Source organism: Patagioenas fasciata, chromosome 23, assembly GCF_037038585.1.
Source record: "Patagioenas fasciata isolate bPatFas1 chromosome 23, bPatFas1.hap1, whole genome shotgun sequence".
In the NCBI taxonomy this organism is placed as follows: Eukaryota; Metazoa; Chordata; class Aves; order Columbiformes; family Columbidae; genus Patagioenas; species Patagioenas fasciata.
The window spans coordinates 2,933,469-2,953,627 of NC_092542.1; the positions used below are offsets into that span (position 1 = coordinate 2,933,469).

General features: G+C 43.9%; 1 protein-coding gene across 6 annotated transcripts in view; it reads right to left on the reverse strand.

Moving 5' to 3' along the window:
* Positions 1 to 20,159, reverse strand: part of RERE (arginine-glutamic acid dipeptide repeats) — a 166,070-nt gene that overhangs the window by 106,710 nt on the left and 39,201 nt on the right. For 5 of the 6 annotated variants that reach the window (XM_065854884.2, XM_065854883.2, XM_065854880.2 and 2 more), the window contains exon 2: positions 8,322 to 8,792. In XM_065854884.2, coding sequence (XP_065710956.2) covers positions 8,322 to 8,646 — 325 coding nt within the window. In that variant the 5' untranslated portion in view covers positions 8,647 to 8,792. Of the gene's footprint in view, positions 1 to 8,321; positions 8,793 to 20,159 lie in introns of those variants that run through there. The other variant, XM_071798377.1, reaches the window with a different exon arrangement.

Sequence of the window (20,159 nt, forward strand, 5' to 3'; positions counted from 1 at the left end):
GCGGGACTCATTGCCTGTTCCCAACCACGAGCACATTCCCTTCCTTTCCTATTTCGTGTAAAACGTCCCACTGGAGATGAAGCATTTCTACGACACATGATACAGAGTCATTATGCCTTTGGGCTTGTGATATTCACCAGATGTGTCCTAGTTCTGAAGGGTTACATTAATATTCGCACACTGAAAGCTGCTTTTAAAATTGGAGCTTCAATACGTGGACTTATAGATCTTTTGGAAGAAAAAAAACCCAACCACTTCACTTCCCTGAACACACGAACCTCTCCCAGCCTGAATGCTGCGTTTTGGGTAGTAACCGTCTCCACAATTAGAATCCTTTTATGTCTAAGCTAATGAGTCTACACTTGCATCATGCAAGAGCCAAAGCCCGAGGCTCTGCGCAGCTCCACAGGAACCATGGTCCTCGAAAGCCGTTGTCAAGGAATTGGCTCCATCACCCTGCCATCGTATCTCAGCACTCACAAGCTCGGAGTCCGCAGGAGCTGTAATTAGAATCCCTATAGACACACATTGCCCAGTCCTGACATCCCAGGGCCTTAGTGGATTGTGCATTCTTTCCCTCATTTTGCTTTCCTTTAGATATTTTGTGCTGGAGTTAGAGGTCCTTCAAAATTACATGCTAGATATGTAAATGAAAAATACTCTTAAGAACTTAGGTACAACTTGGGGGAGCTCACTGGACCCCAAGCTTGAACAGCTCGTGCATCAACCTTGTTACACCCACCCACATGAACCATCAGGCTCACGTAATCAGCAGGAACACGAGCTCTACGTTCAACCATCCGTGTGCTAGAACTCACACTTCAGATACACTTATCCCCACAGCACACGTGGACCTTCCTGTTCCACACCCACCGCTTCCAACGCAGAGACAGCGCTGATCCCAACACTCTCGGTCCATGAGAGAAATTTGTAGGATGTAAGAAACTGTACCCAAAAACCCTGAAAACAAGTTGTGGGAATAAAGGATGTTTACATCCCAGAATTAAAGGATATTTCCATCCCTCCATCCTGATGTCTTCAAATGAAAAGTGCCCTGTGCCAAGCAGCATCATCAGGCCATTTGGAACTCTGATGGAGCCAAACTAGTGGGACCAGCAGGCTCTTCACTGCAGTGCCTCAGGTACTTAAACACCACAATCCTTCACCACCACCACCCAGAACACACTTAAATACAATTAGGAACACGATATTAGCAGTTACACATCATTAATAACCAAATTGTACCTTTCAAAGAAAAATATCTGCAACATTCCACAAATCCTAAATGCTAAAATCTACATTTGCCTGTATTCCGAATACAAGAATATCCCCAGACCCTTGAAAACAAAGGTCAGGAACGGAAACAGCTCTAAGCACAGCAACATTTGGCATGATGGTTTAGAAACGAATGCAGAAGCGCAGGGAGGGACGCACGGGGAATGACAACCACATGGTTGGAAGTGGAAAAAGATGACCGGTGACAGGTAGGAGCTCCGCAGTCGCCTCTCCCCAACAGCACGGTTGACAACAAACAAATTGCCGGTCTGATCTTGCAGCCCCGCTCCCCGCTGAGCGCATTCCAGCCCCGCTGCTGGCGCCGCGTCAGAAAACATCGCCCTGTTCTGCAATAAATGCTTCAACCAATTTACCGTCCACAGCGGAGCCTCGCAGGAGCGTTCCTGCTGCCCGGGCTACGGCTCTGCTCCGGCAAATCATTTTATTATAAACTGGTATCACAGCGAATCCATTTTCTTTAAGGGGTTTTGCTGCTGTTTAATGGACTGTCAGTGTAATTTAGATTTCATCTATTTAAACTCATTCAAGCCTGGGCTCCTGATTGTACAATAAATGGAACATATTTCTGTTCAACAAAATTAATGGCGGCTAATTGTAGTCTGCAGGTCCCAGTTTTATAAAAGCGACTGCTCTGCGGTTTGGGCACCCAGCGACATCATTTCCCACACCAATTATTCTCCTGCACTTTTCATGCATGTCGGTTGTTCTTCCAAGACGCGTTCAGACATCATCTGTTAATGATTTTGATACAAAGCAAATATTTTCTTACAGAAAGCAGCATTTCCCAAAAATGCCACAATGGACGCAAAGATCTGTAGATGCTCAGCCTCTAACTCACACTAGGGTTTGTTTTCCTTCTCAATTAAATACATGAGAAGGGAGGAAGGGTGGGTGGGAATAAGAGTGCAGGCCACTAAAAACTAATTAAACAACCAGTTTATCTAAGAGCTCCCTCTTTAGCACGAGATGGGCTTTACTGCACACATGCCATTTCAAACAGGCTGTTCTGATCCTTTAAGGTCACAAAGTCTTGTTGGAGGTGCAATGTTTGCTCTCAACACTTCTCACGGTCATTTTACAAATGCTTCTGTAGCCACCTGTCCCTCAAACCTCAGCTGGATGCATTTCAACAGCTCTTTGCAGACACACATTGCTAAATGACATTAGACATTCAAGCTATTTTAACTGGAGTAAATTGAGGACAGGCCACGAACTGTTACTGCGGCCACAAACTTCACTTTGCCTCCTTGAAAACCACTATTTCAAGGAATTCCTTCCCCTTGGTCCGGGTTTTCCGCAGCTGTTTCCCACTCACGGTGTTTTTAGTTCAAATGTCCATTTGCCTAGTTCCGTAACAGCATGCTACGTCCCCATAAATATCACTTCTTGCTTTGGTCACAATCCTATATTCATCCTCTGCAAAAACAGCTCCCTAACAGTCTGCAAATCTGCTATCTGTGTTGCACAGAAAACATTACAAGTTTTCACCTATAGTTGTTGTAGTCACACACACAAAAAATCCAGTCAATAAAGGTTCATGTAACGTTTCACATCCACCCTGTAACAGCTCCAAAGCACCACGGCTTTATAAGGTATTTTTATTTTGCACTGCAAGATGTCATAAAGCTCATTTAGTACGCAGCATACGCTCACAAAGTCCACATAATCCATGCTCCTTTTAGGAACTCTTGATTACGGCAGCCCATGGTAGTACAACACATCTCCTTTCGTTAGGGCCTGTTCTGATGAGCACAGAGGGGTGACTCACGGATCAAGCGTTAACAATAACCTTAGAAAGTCTTCTCTCAAATTCTCCACTCGCACAGCTCACCTGCTATGAAAACGCTATCGCAATTCACACACTGACCAAGAGAACAAGAAAACCTCCCCGTTAGAGCCCTGTCCCCAGCGCCAGGCACCCCCAGAGCCCCTGGGGACAGTCACCTCCCCACTGCTCTTCATGATTTACACACAAAAGCCGAACAAAGCCAGAGGATCCATTTGCCAGATCACCCTTGATCTGCACTTGAGGCTCCATCTGTCCAGCCAGCAGCTGGCCAGCACTCCGGAGTAAATACCAACTCTGGAAATGCATCTTCCCCCCCCGCACAGTTTGGCTTATGTTTTCTGCTTACGCTAACAGCACACACACAGAGAATTGCTAACACGCAGTTAAGCATCGATGTATGCTGTTATGCAACCTCCTTTTTCTACACTTCACATTGTTCACCTACTCACCTGATCTTTACAAACCACGCTGCTTATAAAAATCTGAAAAGCTGAGAATAAAAACTAATGACAACTGCCATAAGCAACAGTACAGAACAATAACACCACCCATTTCAGCTGCACATGGAAACAGTTCTCTACAGACTTCAAGCAACTTCAAAGAAGATCCTTCTGTGATGCTTTTCTGCATTTTGTTAACCCTCCTGACATGTTTAAAGACCCATCTACTAAGCCAGGCTTAGCCCAACTATACCTTAGGTAAATATAACTCTGGTTCGGCTGGGACCAGAACTGCATTGGCCGCATTCTGAGGGACAGACACTGATGGTCAGGTCTGCAGGTTCATAGAAAACAGGACCCACCACCTTCTGTGATCTTCTCATTGCAATAGTGCAATATCGAACACCTGAAGGCTTCAAATCTCAGCCACCGAAGGCTGCAAACTATTTCATAGCTTATGAAGTGCTCCCTTGGAGAAATGGCCACGTCCACTGTAATCACAGAATGTATCAAAGTGAAAAGCATGTAAGATCTCACTGCGGTGCGTTTGGTGACAACTGAGCAGCGATATTTCACAACAGAGCATCCGACCTGTAAATTCTGTCTCTCTCCTTCTCTGATGCCTGTCCAGACAATAATTTATGGGGTTACGGTGCCTCCTAAACTGCACTCGGGGAGAAATCTAACAACACTTGGAAGTGACATCAACCTATACATCCAGAAAAGTTAGTACTCAATTTATATTTTGCAGTAGCAACACCCCACTTCCATACTAGTGACTGTGATTTTTCCATGCCTTAAAAAAAGGCAACTAAACCAAAATGTCCAACAGCTGTCCCAAACAGTGATTGCCCAAAACATCACAAAGCGGTAAAGAGACACATTCCTACTTTTTCTTACACCAGGCCAGAGGCTGCAGGATCCACATAAAGCTCATTCTGCCTCTTTCCCTGCACAATATCAAATTGCACTTTCCATATCTAACACTCTACACCTCTCCTTCCAGCCTCATAGGCAGCTGAAAACACGTTGGACAAAGAGGCTCTTGTGTCAGCGGCTCCAGAGCTGTTTGGGACGCTGGGAAGGCCCAGACCGCGCTGCTCGCCCCGCAGGAGCATTTCATCTGTGCCACCTCGTGTTGGTTCCACCTGCTGATGAGCTGTTCATGAAGCTACTGATGTCACCGTAGAAACAGATCCTCCTAAGTCCTTTTAATTCCCGCAGATCCATTTAAACGTTTCTACGTAGGCAAACAACGCTGTCCTCGTCTTCAGGTGACATGGAGTCATCTGTTTTCCTGAGGCTCCAAATCAACTTAGGCTTTCATCCAGAGTTTTGCCAGCCCAGCGTTCAAGGTGCCACCGTGATGCCATTACATCAGTCTGCTCGGTAGCAACAATATCCGCGGTATTACATTCTGGGCTCTAATACAGTAATATCCCTTCCCGACGTGCCAAACACACTGAACTGAAATGGGACAGGACCCAAACAGCTTCCTCCAGCAGGAGGGGTGGGGGAAAATTTAATGAAATATAACAAGGGCAAGTGTAGAGTCTTGAATATAGGCAGGAACAACCCCAGGTTCCAGTGTAAGTTGGGGAATGAGCTATTAGAGAGCAGTGTAGGGGAAAGGGACCTGGGGGTCCTGGGGACAGCAGGGTGACCATGAGCCAGCACTGGGCCTGTGTGGCCAGGAAGGCCAATGGTACCTGGGGTGGGTTAGAATCGGGGTGGTCAGTAGGTCAGAGAGGTTCTCCTGCCCCTCTGCTCTGCCCTGGGGAGACCACACCTGGAATATTGTGTCCAGTTCCGATAGCAAAGCTGCTGAATTCCCCATGGGAATTGCGTTCCAAAAGCACCTTAGAGCCACCCAAGTCCAGTACAATACTTTGACAGCACTTCGGTACCTTCTATACCAAAAATGGCACCCAGGCCCGACTGTCTAACCCAAACAACAGGTGTAGTTCTAAAGTCTGGTTTGCACAGCAGAGTATCCAAGTGTTTAAATTCACATACAGTCTGACAATCAAAGAAGTGGAACTGCAAAAAAAAGGTGCTACAAAACAAGAGCACCAGCTTCAGAGGGCACCCAATTAGGAGCCGTGTGTTAATGATACCGCGTGTGTGTACAAACCCTATGGGAAGGTCAAGCCTTGCACACTGCGCTGTACTTTGGCAAAAGCCAGGAGGATAGAAGGGAATAAATCTGCACTGGAAATGGAAGGAAATTCAGCATTTAAAACAAATCTAACTGAATCTAAGAGGAGGAAAAAATAATCTCAGTCTTGATGCAACCGACTTATAACCATCACTTCTTTTGCTGAGGAAGCCAATAAGCAAATCCCAATATACATTGCACGAGAATTATTAATTGGTTACCATGACAGTCATTTTGACAAAAGCAACGTAAGGACTGCGAGAATAGAAATAAAATATAAGGCTCGTAAGGAAACAGGGGGAGGTTGTGGGGCCTGAGAGGACACATGGGGAAAGGGGTCACCCAGCTTTTAGGACAGCTCTGTGTGATCTCCAAAGATCAGTCACAGGGTGTTTCTAAGCTCTGCTCCATAAATTTTAATATGTAGTTTAAAGCTTCACATATATTTATTGTATTTATGCAAATTAATATGGACAGTATTTATACAGTAACAACATAATCGGAATTTTTTCAAATAAAAGGTTACACTATCTATTGATTTACAGTTTATTTGCTATTACTCAAATACGGCTGTTGAGCCCAGTAAAGAATAAAGTAATACTAAGTGTTGGATTAAGTAGTTTACAGCAATGGTGTAAACATAAGTCATCCTTGGTTAAAATCTCCTAGCAAAAAATGCAAACCTTGAACATTCACCCCTATCTGATAAGGGCATTTAAGAGAAAGAATAAAACAAACGGAAGGGATTTCCTTCCCGTACAGCCCCAGAGCCCTGAGCTGAAGGCCGCTCTCCGTTCTGCACCTTTCGTTCCCATCTTGCTAATCCTTGCTGTGCAAGCCTCAATCATTTAAACTCTCTTAATCCCTCCTAAATTTCATGTCATTTGTATCCTTAGTTAAAAATACACCTCCCTATACATAACCAGCCATGAGACAGATGCTAAAATCGCTTTAGAATGTATTAACGCACCAGAACGTGTGTTAAAGACCTCGCTCCTGTTAAGAAATGATCTTTTAAATACAATTTTTAAATTAGTATAGAAGTACTCCAGGCACTGCACCCACTGGATAAACAGTGCTAGTGCTTCTCCACCCTACTACATGGTCAAATTGACATCACAAATCCATTTTCCACCTTAATTTCCAGCCAAGTCTTCTCGCAGTAACGCCAGCGCAGCGCATTGTTCTGCTGGGCCCACACAACAGCTGCTCTTAACAGATTCTCAATTATTTTTCATCTTCTGATACTGAAAATCAGATTGCCACCAAAGCTGATGCTTTTCCAGGCTCCCTATTGCTACTGCTCGGGCACAAAAATACAATATAACTCCGCTACAAACCCTGGCCAAGAGAAAAACATCTCTGAACGGTTTGAAATGATAACTAAAGCACTTCAATAGATAAGCGATTGTGACAAATCCTGGTAGATTTAAGCGTAAAGAGACTCTACAACATTCACACAGAAGAACACGTATGGAGTTCAACCCCTCCAACCAGCAGCATTTCCACCCATCTGATGCTGCTCACACATACAATGAGATTTCAGAGTATTTACAGCAACTGCAACTGGATGGAGCATTTGGAACATTCACATCTGCACTTACACAATGAGATTTTAGTAGCTGAGATATACAGCACCTCATGGAAAAATGCCACGAGGTTTTACCTCATCCATTTCCACGGTTTTTAGTTCGAATCCATCTCTATTTTGCTCCAGCAGTTATTGCAGCATACTGATCATTTTACAGCGGCGTAATATAGAACTACCAGGGCCCTTAAGCCAGGGCTTTGAAGAGTAAAGTCAAACATAACCAATTCCTCGTGGTGGAACAAACAACTGCAATCACCACTTTTAAAATGCTGTGTAGATAAATATAGACATTTCTATTCAAAACTGACGAGTCGAGCTGGCAGAATAAACTCATTTTCAAGCACAATTTCATTGTGAGGAAAAAGTTACCTGGCAGCAACCACAGGTTGGATCTTGAAACCTGACATGAGGCCCTAAATGCGAATTAAGCAGCACATCCAAGACACCCAGAGCACGCTGCAAGTCCCTGCTGCTGTCCCCAAAACACCCCGGCTATTTGCTGACACTGCTGTGCACGGGCATTAGCTGGGAATGAGGGGCTGGAATCAACGGCACTGTGGTTACGAGACCTTCACTCACCGGGTTTCTATTTCACAAAGAAGCCAGGACAGGAGCCCAACAATGAAATCACAGCTTCTCAGAAGCCCTTGTGAGAGCTGACACCTCTCCAGGCCGCCCAGCCCAACCACCAGCTCACAACAGTTCTCATTTCAGCATTGGAGCAAAGTGCTTCATCCAATTTAATCTCAATATTCCCAGTGACACAGATTCCATACGATACAGAGATAATTCATGTAGCAGTAAGAAAAAAGGGTGGCTTTTTTTCAAAGGGGAGCTAAGCGCATTCCAACAAATCAGATGTTACAAGATCTAGTTAAAAAGACTTTTGCATGCGTATCCACGTTTGTCTCCAGTGGAAATGTGGCAACCTGCCCCTAGGACAAGCACTATTTAAATAACCAGACAGCACATTGTGCTGTCAGCTGCAGCCAACTAACTGGTAGCTCTGGTGCCCAATTTCTTTCAAAGGAAACAAGAATTCCTTACCTCCGGGCCGGTACACAACATCATCCTCCGTGATAAAGGACGTGATTTCACCGTTGTCTGTTCTCTCGTACCGCGACTTCTTCTTGGGTGGTTTCTTCTTGCTCTTCTTCGTGGACTCCTCCGTGGTGGCGCTGTTGTTGTCATTGTCCTCGTCTTCGCTGTGGTCGCTCTCCGCGTAGTTCTTGGCGCCTCCCTCCAGCGTACAGCTCCGCCGAGGCCGCGAGTTCTCGCTCTCCCTCGCCTTGTCTCGCTTGTCTCGCTCCTTGTCCCGGTCTCTGTCCCTGTCCTTCTCTTTGTCTTTGTCTTTCTCTTTGTCCGCTGTCATGATTCGCCACGTGCCTTCTTCTGTCCTCTCACGGCTGGGCCTCCGTGAAAGGTAGACAGTGAGCCTGGGCTTCAGTCTTCTGAATTTCTCACTCAAATCCAGGAAAAATTCAACCACTCCAACAACCCCAGCGTTTTAAAAGGGTTCTTGAAAGCAAAGAGGGGGAGAAAGAAGGGAAAAGCCCACGTTAATATTCAAAATTCTTTCAATTTCTGAAAATAAAAAGTAAAAACAAAACCCCACACCTTAAAGCGATTCAGTACAGAAAACACAGGACGGGAAAATATCGCTCTCTTGAAGCATTTGTAGAAATGATAACTTATGAAGCATCTATAAAATGTCATCTTCATCCTCAAAAAGATCTCACAACTCCTTAAAAAATGATTTAATTTAGTGCAGAAATGTAATAAGTTCTTGGATGGGAAGCACTCACTGAACAGACACATCGTTCTGTACCTGGGCTGAATAAGCAGCATGCAAGCAGTGGGGGAAAAAAAGCCAATTGCAAGAAATGAAGAGTCTACAACTTCTTTTCCTCCAAGCAAATGAAAAAGTTCAGCAAGCGGCTATGAATCAAACCACAGTAGTTACAAGCGCACTAACAAATCTGCTTTTCCCTATATCAAACCCACAACCTTTCACGCTTGCTTTACCTGTAAGAGAACACAAGGAAATGGATTTTGTAACTCGTTACCTTCACGCACTCAGATTGCTGCTGGGGAGTAGAAAAGGAAGAGAATCCCATGTGTTTTACTCCCCTGATCACTCAATCAAAACAGTTCACATCAACTCCATTGGCTTTTCCTCCAACACAAGCTTGGCTTTAAAAAAACAATTGCGATGAGTATTTGCAAACCCACAACTATGGGCCTGGATCCCCTGAGCAGAACGGGGTGCACACGAGAGCCGCCTGCTCTGCTGGTTCAGGAACAACTCCAAGTGAGCCCACTGGCCAGAACCCCATAGCATCAAAGTCACGGTCCTAAGAAGACTGAATGTTCGTGCATTAAGCACCTGAGAAGGAAAAAGGCTATTTTGATTTTTAAGAGTTCGGCTGAGAAGCCAGCAGTGCCGTGTATTTAAAATTCCTTCACTTACACCAATCTCAAACTGCAATACTCTCGTCCCTGTTGGCTGCTACTTCAGCAGTGGAAACAGCCAGAGACACAAATTGCTTTGCTGATCCAGTTCAGGCTGTGGCTCCAATCTCTCGGGTGTTTCCTCAATGAACCCATCATGCAGGTAGGAAATGATTCTATTTTCTCCCGTTTCCAGCAGCTGCCGTGGCTCTGATAACACTGCGGGGGAATCCACGGGAACTGCAGGAGAGCAGACTACAATGAACCTGTCAGTTGTCAGAGAACCTCAGATCACAGCGATAGCATCGGCCTACAGGGACTCTAAGAAACGCTTTGAGTTTCTAGAGGCAGGGAAACACCCCAGGAGCAAGCTTGAGGGGTTTCTTCCTATTGTTGTTGATACAAAACTCACTTCAGAGGCTAAATAATCTATTTGTTTTGAATTAAAGCTCTTTACTCTCCCAGGGCAATCTAAGAATTACAAATAGTTGCATCTCAACCTATGCACAAGAGATCTTTGTGTTATTTCCCCTTGTTACTAACACCAGAAACCAAAAGCAAACGGTGATTTACAAACGCAAGCATACACCCCATGTTTGGAAGGATCTCTTCAACCACAAGAGCACAAAATATCCTGCAAGTGAAATACTATGTCATCTATAGGTTAAGCATCTGTATTTGGTCTGCCATGCTCTTTCTTCGCCCACCAACCACACCACCCGCTCTGTGTCCAAAAGCTCCAATGTCCCCTAATTACTCTTGACCAAAACGTAAATATTTAAAATACAATCTGCTGACTCAATGTTATTTATCAGTTACAGATGTTTTAGCAGGTTAAGCACTTTTCTCATTCTATATGGAATTATGCACGAATATGGAACCCATCAAACTGACATCAACACAAAAATCACAACAATATCGCGAACCTTCTTTTTTGTTCCCTAAAGTAAACTGGGATAACGATCAAGTATATTGCCAAACACAGTAATCACACAGATGTTTAAATCTGGATTAGGACGGTAGAAGCAAATACATTGAAAATCTTAAGTGGTTTTTGGCAGGCTCTGTCGCTTGGGTTTCCAGTAATTTTACTCACTGGCAGCTTCTCATTCTCATTCTAACAACCAACCACCAAAGCAGCTGCTTCTGTCATCATCCCAGAGAAGAGAAATTCAGGTTACAGCACCCCAGGTTGAGGAGAATTAACCGCCTTTGATCCTGGTTTACTGCTTCTTCCATTGGGAATTTTTAGAGCTTAATCTTGGAAAGAAGTCGTTTGAGCTAAAAGGGGAACGTTAACTTTACAAGGGCTGAGACTCCACACAAAGGAGCGCAAGAATAGCCCCGTCCATTATTAGCTCAACGCAATTTGAATTTCCTGAGGGAAAATTTTAGCTTCAGTGCAACCACGCTCAAAGATCTCTTTTAGTTGTTGTTATTTAAGTAGAGCTGCAGGATACATCCATTTACCCAAGTTCCTTACATCCAGTACGGGATAACTTATCTCCGGCCGGTACTCCAGCGCACACTGCAGGTCCTTGTTATCCTGCACTGTTTACAAGTCAGACATAAGCCAAAAACACATTTGCAGAACTACTCTGTCCTCTGCTTTCTATCAGAAAACACAGATAGCTACGACTTCAATTGAGTGGACACAATTTAACTTTAAACTTCACTTAAAAACTGAAGTGCAGAAGTTCATAATCACTCTTTTCAACTGATCCTCACCCCGCATTCACCTGGTTGAGGTTTGGGGTTTTTTTCAGCGTTTTAAATTTGAATTAGATTTAAAAGACTCCGAGTCAGGAAAGCAGGATCCTACTTGTACGAGCAATGAGTTCTAGTCAGATCTGGGCACTGTGAGTTATTTTAAGATGGTTAAACCCCAGTTACCCATTAGACACAGCTCAGAGATATTTGATCTATACACATGGATATCATTATCAGAGCAAAAGGCACAAATACCACCTTTCCGCACATTAAGTACTTAAACCTCTTAACTAGCACTAAAGAGTCAGGTTATAAAGAAATATGAGACCAGGTCCCACAGAAACGCTACGAGACAAACAGAAAGGCACGTAAGTACACGGGGTGACTAAAAACACAGACAAGAGCTCCTTTTTCTTATTTAAGCCAGACAGATAAATCTTTTAACAAGATTCATTTGATCATGTGTTACCACTCTTAATAAATATACCAGGACCCTTCTTCTGTAAGCTTTAAGGTTCATATTGCAAGATAAAAGTGCAGAGTTTTCAGCAAATGTCAGATTAAAGGAACTATATGCTGCAACTGCTGGAGTTCCACCGAATTTTTCCTGGTTTTGACGTCAAGGAAGAATTTTAACTTGGTTTTAGCGCAAGGAATTAATATATATACATAAAAAGAAAATGGCCCATAACTATTCCCTTATACACTCAATTTTCCTCCTCTGTTCTCACGCACCATACGAGTCCCCTCTGAGGACTGTGCTGCTCTGCCTGGTATCTCAGCAGCTTCCCAGCTGTTGAAGAACAGCTGCCTGTTTTTAATGGGACCAGCCTGTGACCCCCCTGAAAGCAACTTTGCTGAAAAGCCTTTTAAGAAGCTCCCTCCAACGAATAATATGCTGCTTATCAGTTGTCTTCCTTATCTCCTTCCCTGGCATTTTGAGTTTGTAACACAAATATAGCACTGGAACACTCGGCCAGGGATGGCCATTAGGAGTTACATATTTACAGCCCGTAGCTCTTGTAAGCTCTGGAAGCGCATGCAATTAAAAGCGTGTTTTGTTCACTTTGAACTGCTCTCTACTAATCATCCCCAAATGGCTGAAGCAGCCGGTGTGCCCAGAACCAACCCGGCGCCGGGTCCAGCATCTCCCACATCAGGAGCTGTTTCTCCTGACAACCACCTTTTTTCCTCCCTGCTATTTACCCAACTTGACCTGAGAAAAGCAAAACAAGAGCTGTCCTGTTTCTGGGCCGTGCTCCGCTCCCGGCTGTCAGCTTTTAAATCACAGCGTGTAACGCTGCGGACCAGCAATCCGCACGTTCCACCCTCACATCAACGCTCTGATTTGGGATATTGGGGCATCGTTCTGCAATCCAGATCCAGCGGCGGTTTGACAGGTGAGCTATGCAGGATGACAGCTTGATACGATCGTAATTCCCACTCTTCAACACAATGGTGGTGCTAAAGAACTTAAAGGAACAGGAAGAAACAAGAGAGCGAAGGAGATTCCTCCCAGAAGTCACAGCAGGGTTTCATAAAGCAAAAATAAATTCCGCATCTGTCAGCAGAAAAGCACAGGCTGTTCTGTGCATCTTCACAGTTACGCTTTCAAAGGAGAAACATTTCATTGCGTTTTACTCAAGAATGTTTCAAGCATCTTCAAATCCTTCCCCAGAAAGCAGCTGGGTTTACCCACCTATTGTGAGGACTTGTAAAGATCGGATCTAAGACTTCACTTTGCCATATTCCAGTGGGCACAGGGCAGGTAGAACACCTATCTACCCATGAGATCATAAATCCAGTAAGGACTAATAACATTTTACAAGACCTTCACCTTTGCCCACAGAATAGACTGAAAGACCAGGTGTAATATTTGGGGTGCTATCAGCTCCTACCTTCTCCAAAAACAGTCACACCATTTAGGTACAATATTCACAGTGACCTGAGAAAAGCTTTGAGGACAGCTGCTTTTAGCCAGTTTTACGCATAGGCTTCCACAAAAGTCATGTAATTCCAAATAAGTCGCAATTTCCCTCCGCTTTAACTCAAGAGCAGCAGCATAAAAATCAATAGAGTCTTAGAAAGTTTCTGTACTGCCAATAAGATTTCCAATCTTAACAGATGAATTAGCCAGACATTCTGTTCTCTGTGCTCTGTGTGGTGAGGGATGGATAAACCAGCGGGGCCGACACCGGAGCCGCCTGCACACCCACTGTGGTACAAGGCTGTTAGTTCAGCCACCAGCCCAACACTCATTTATCACGCTGGGACACATAAAACACCATAGAAAACCCCTATGAACCCTCTGCCCTCTTCACCTCGCGCACATTCCGAGCAGCTCAAGGGCCACTTCAAAACCAGAGAGCAGCCGAGATACAGAACTATGGCTGCAGTGCAAAAACCCAGACCCCAGCCCACCGGATTGATCCGCTCTATTCAAACGTGATGCTCAGAACTGCTCGAGTCATTTTAAAAAGGTGCTTTAACAGCCCCTATAGCCATAACATCTGGGAACAGCGAGCCACAGACAGTAAATACAAAGCCACGTATTTATTTCTTCTCCTCTGAAGTCATTCAGGCTAATGTAAATGATTACTGCACTATAGGTCTGGAGCAACGTAAAGTAGCCATCCCATAACGCCATTAAAAAATAGGACTTTTTAATATGTCCATGTAATGCAACACAGCTCCTTCAATTTAAAAGGTTGTTAGGGGAGAAAAGGCCCAAGGGACCTGTAAAGAGCTGCTATTGTAACAAGAACCATTATCTGGGGAATTTAATGTCATTTGGAGCCAAGAAAACATCTGTATTATAAGGTTGCTTAACAACATTTAAAACAGAAAAAAAAAAGTTAAACAAAAACTTATCGTGATATACAACAGATCTTTCTGAACAGATTCTACTTTTATCTGGCAGATTTAATTTGCTTTCCTTCCAGCAACCATATCAAACCACATCTGGATTCCCAGGATAACTCTTCAGCCAACAAAGCCCAGATTAGAGACAAAACGTGAGATTAGGGTGGAGGAACCTAAAACAAAGACAGTGGAAACCATTCCACGGAATCCCAGAATGTCAGGGGTTGAAGGGACCTGGAAAGCTCATCCAGTGCAATCCCCCCATGGAGCAGGAACACCCAGCTGAGGTTCCACAGGAAGGTGTCCAGGCGGGTTTGAATGTCTGCAGAGAAGGAGACTCCACAACCCCCCTGGGCAGCCTGGGCCAGGCTCTGACACCCTCACCCCAAACAAGTTTCTTCTCAAATTTCAGTGGAACCTCCTGTGTTCCAGTTTGAACCCATTGCCCCTTGTCCTGTCACTGGTTGTCACTGAGAAGAGCCTGGCTCCATCCTCCTGACACTCCCCCTTTAGATATCTGTAAACATGAATGAGGTCACCCCTCAGTCTCCTCTTCTCCAGCTCCAGAGCCCCAGCTCCCTCAGCCTTTCCTCACACGGGAGATGCTCCACTCCCTTCAGCATCTTTATTGCCCTGCGCTGGACTCTCTCCAGCAGCTCCCTGTCCTTCTGGAACTGAGGGGCCACAACTGGACACAATATTCCAGGTGTGGTCTCCCCAGGGCAGAGCAGAGGGGCAGGAGAACCTCTCTGACCTACTGACCACCCCCTTCTAACCCACCCCAGGTACCATTGGCCTTCCTGGCCACAAGGGCCCAGTGCTGGCTCATGGTCACCCTGCTGTCCCCAGGACCCCCAGGTCCCTTTCCCCTACACTCCTCTCTAATAGCTCATTCCCCAACTTAGACTGGAACCTGGGGTTGTTCCTACCCAGACGCAAGACTCTACACTTGCCCTTGTTATATTTCATTAAAATCACCCAAACGAAAACTAGATCAGGTTATTTTTGGAAAACCTTTTTAAGGAGCAAAGGCAAAAAAACTGGTCTTCAGCCACATGAGCTGTTTTATTTAACTCCAAGCAACTGCCTGTGCATTTGAAGTACTTGAAATGGCAGAATAACTGCAGGGTGGGCTCCTCGGATGAGCTGGCGGACCAGACATTTCCACTGAAATGTGGCTGTAATTAAAACAATTTCTCTCCAAAGAAAGCAGCGTCCTCAGAGCTACAGACACCATGGCCAAGACCGAGGAAAGCTCAAGCACTCCACAGAATTCCACAACAGCAGAAACAAAGAAATTCTGCTCTTTCAGTCCTGTGACAAAGGGGTGAAAAGAACAGTAGAGCATCATCAGAACAAGCAATGGGTTTTAACAGGACACAATTTTTGTTGTCCACCATTTTGACATAAATATCAATACAAATGATATTTCTGCCTAGTGAAACAGTCTAATTTCGGCCACTGGTCTCATTTTCTCCGAGGAGCAGCTTATTTTGGTTAATGACAGAGCCCACGTCAGAGTTTCCCCGCACGGCCTCTCCTCCCCGACAGAAGCGCTGTTGTAATCGGGAGATTAAGGGGGTTTATTCATGCGTGAAATGCAGCTTGATCTCCGTCTCGTGTTACAGACGGTCTACAGCAAACGGCCAGCATATTCTTCATAATTTCACAACACTTAACAACCGAAATGCATTCAACTACATCTCGCTCCCTTTATTGCGCCGACAGAAAACAGTAACAAATACTTGAGCATTTAAAGTAGTAAAACCTGACTAGTGGAAGTTCAACCTTTGGTCCTCACTGCTCAGCTACACAAGCAGGTTCTGCTAGGAGGCAGCAGGAATATTATTCCAAAGGCAAATATACACAATGCTCTGTACACAAACAGGCGCAAGCACAGAAAGTTGTGAGACAGCTGCACTGTTTCAACAAGATTTTATCTGCAGTGACCCTGCACAACAGTTCATTACCCTGCTATATTCTCGCTAAAGATTTCAAAACACACGATAAAAGGTATGCGGTAAAAAGGGCTTGTGTTTCAAGAGATCACGTGAAATGGCAGCGAGCAGGTAATTAGGAAATATTCCCTCTCTTGATGTCACCGGTTTTTAAACACAAGAGAGGAATCACACACATCGCATAGATTCGTTTTTCTTGACAAATAGCAAGAACTATTAGGTTATCATAACATGTAGGATCATGGAGTAGAACAGATGAATAAACACAACAAATTGTCTATAGTCGCTTTTAGATGAGTCAGGAAAGCAATAACATTCGCTCCAGCACCAAATAACTCCTACTACAGCCCGTGTAGTACAACTCGGTTACAGCCAAAGCGCCAGGTGGATCCACGGGAGGGAGAGAACAGGTCAGATTCACCACTGACACCAAGATTAGCCTTGATTTTTGAATTCAAGACACACCACAATAACCTTATTTTCATCATATCTATAAAACATCAACATTTACGCAAGCGGGCTATTTTAAAGGTTGCCTGACCTCCAAAACTGCTTTTGCAGTGTTTCAAAGGCGCAAGGTTAGTCCCCTAAATTCAGTGCACGGATACACAGGGGTCAGCAGAACTACAGACTGCACTAAAACCCATCATGGGCTTTAACTGAGAATTTTAAAGACTTGCCAATTCTTTATTATGTATTTTCCTGCCCAGCAGAAACTTTATTTCTACAAAGCAGCATCCATTCTCACCTGCATTTACTTTAATTCAACAACAACCAGAGTCCATTTCACCCAACTAAACCACAGCAAGGACACAAGAGCCGTCGTGCGACTGTGAGAAAAGGAGCAGCTCACAGGTCCCGTGCATTAGGTGTTCCAAGGCTATACATGACATTTTGGGATCAGTAATCCGCTGCTAACGAACCCGTCTGAAAGGGACTTCGCGACCGGCTGCGTCTTTCATGAGAGGAGGAAGGAAACGTTGAGAAATGCTCCAAGTGATTAGTCTGCTTCTAATCTAAACCAAGAAGAAGTATTTTAACACTGCATGAAATAACTTCTGACTCTGGTCACGCTTTAGACATTAATATAATTTCCACTTCCAACAGTCTCGGTAGATACTCAAACTACTGTATGACTAAAGTAATGGAATCTCGCGTAGCAGAATGAGGAAATATAGTTGAATTAATGTGCTTAGGGTTGATCGCATAAGCTGAGAACGATGTCGCAAAATTAGACCATACGCGTGGAATAATCAATGCAAACAATTATTAAGCCACAAATGGAACCTGGTGGCCTCACAACAGCACCACATCGTGTCATTTGCCACCAATAGTGACTGGGAATGGCAGAGGGCCACAAAAAGCAAATTGGCCGCAGTACTTGTGCCTTATCCTCCTTAAACCCAGGACTGCCCATCCTCAGTGCACTGACGTTCTGACAAGAACAAGAGACCTGAAACGTTTAGAGAGGAATGAGCACAAGAAACAAGAAGTAAAATCTCCTTAGCTTTCATAATTACATGCTAATACTCCATGACATGCAAATTAAGACCACACAAGCCAAACATTATACTGAAAATACCTTCAAAAGAGGAGGTTATTTTTCCTAAATGAAGCAGTATGAAATTCCTAACTTTGTTTTCGAGGTAGAATTTTCAGCTTAGACACCAGTAACAGCCCTCAAACGACACTAAAAGATGGGTAAAGCTGTTTGCAGTCTGCAGCGGATAGGACTCCAGGCTGAGCAGAGCACGGCTCCTTGCTCAGGTCACTGTTTCAGGCAGTCTTTACTCTTTATAACAAATTAGGACTACCGTACTTTGCTTGTTCTTTCAAATAAAAACCCCGGGTGATCCTTCACCAACCAAAGGCAGCAAAACCAATTAGACTATTTATTATAAAGATGACGCAATCAAGTTCTACTTGTACAAACATACCTTTGAAGGTTCTTATCTATAGAGTTTCCATCGCTTGCTGCACACAAGCATTCAACAACAGAACACGCGGAGTTCAGAAGGACATCAAGTCAAAGCTTTGCCCTGAAACACCAACCTCATCAGGAGCTGCTTTCAAAATACTACAGCAGAAAATCCACTGAGCAACCGGGACCTAATTAAACCCATCCAAGCCTTGAGGGACCAGCCTGTTTTCTCCCCAGCCTCTCCCATGGGACGGACACAACCAGCGGGAGATTTATGACGTGCTGACTGCTTCTACACGTATGCTGAATTATGACCTGGCCTGTGAATCAGCCTGAACTCTGGTCTAAGTGCATGTCAAAACAATTCTGTAACTATTTTTAATCCAGAATATGAAATAAATTGTTATGTATAGCATTTTAGTATCAAACATCACAAAAAAGAGCAAGACAAGGACCAAGATAAACTCACCTAAAAGGTACTCATCAAGCAAAGTGAAAACTTGCTCACCTGTGCTTCAAAACCAAACCAAACTGAAGTTGCCACATGCACCATTCAGACTATGAGAGGCAGGAAAAGTTTCCTGAAGATAATCATGGGGAAAGTTTCTATTATTCATCCTCTATCCCCATAATTATCTATGGGACTCAATCACTTGTTTATCTGCTTAAGAATAGTTTATATTTACTCTAGAACTTCCATGAAAGCCAACTCTAAACAAACTTAAGCTACTGAGACATTTCAAGTGTTCAAATTGCATTAAGAAGCCAATTTTGAAGAAAACACCCATGTTTCTGGCCCGCTCGGAGCTCCCTGGAAGTCAAAGATACCCGAACAGCAACGTGAAACACGCTGCTTAGTTCGGTATTTTCAATGGGTATTTCAGCGGCATCAGCTGAATAGAACAGAACAAGATAGCTCATTTACCTTTGGCATCGGATATACCAAAGTGTATCCCCACAAGGAAAGCTCTCGGCTAAAAGCACGGGTTTAATAAAACTTTATGCCAAAATATAATCGTATACTTGTGCAAAAAGCCAAACCCCGAAGTTCAGCATGTACATGTTTAGCTTCATTCTCATTTCTATTACTGACACCACGCTTTACACCAACTACAGACCCAAGGTGAAATGATTATCGAGAACTGAAAAACCTCACGGAAAACCTATATAAACAGATGGCATAATTTGGGGGTTTTTTTAAAATGCTACTTAGCATTTACAGCTGGAAGTGGCAAATATCTAACATGCAAATTAGAAGATCAACATAAAAGAGGACAATGCCATTTCTTTTCAAGACAGGCAGTCATAATGTTGAAACAGACTGCAACCAATTTTCATACACTATTCATAATTACTTTATTACACTGCGAACGGGTAATCTGATTCCAAATGATCTAATAACCTTGGGCTGCTCTTAACTCACTATACCGGCCATAACCACCAGCACAGGCCGGGTCTCCAACTTTAAGCCAATTACAATAGTCTAATATTAAACATGCAGGTTAGATGTGTCCTTCCTCACACACTCTCCCACAAACCAACATAAAAGATCACCTAAGAGCATTAAATTAATACGCAGGAACTGCTATATATAACAAATATCCGTTCCCGGCTCTAATCTCACAGGAATAGCTTTATTATGAGGAAGGGGAAAACTGATTTGTGGCTCCTTTGTTAGATTTCAACAGGAAATGGAGCAAATCCAGTATGTTTTGACTGTTTGGAAGAGTAAATTGTACAGGGATCTGTTCCTACATCAAACTTGAAAAAATAAAGTCCCCAACCGTAAGTGCTTGAAGCGTATTGACTATTATATTATGGTCATTTTCACCTTGTCTTGTAATTTAACTACCTGCTGAGGCAACTTTTAGCCATCACGGCCTAAATCCAAGAAACTTCACAACAAGAAAAAATACCAATAACTAAGTTCCCAGGTGCTCGGGTTAAAATAGCTATTAACATGACTCTCTGCTGGGTTCCTAT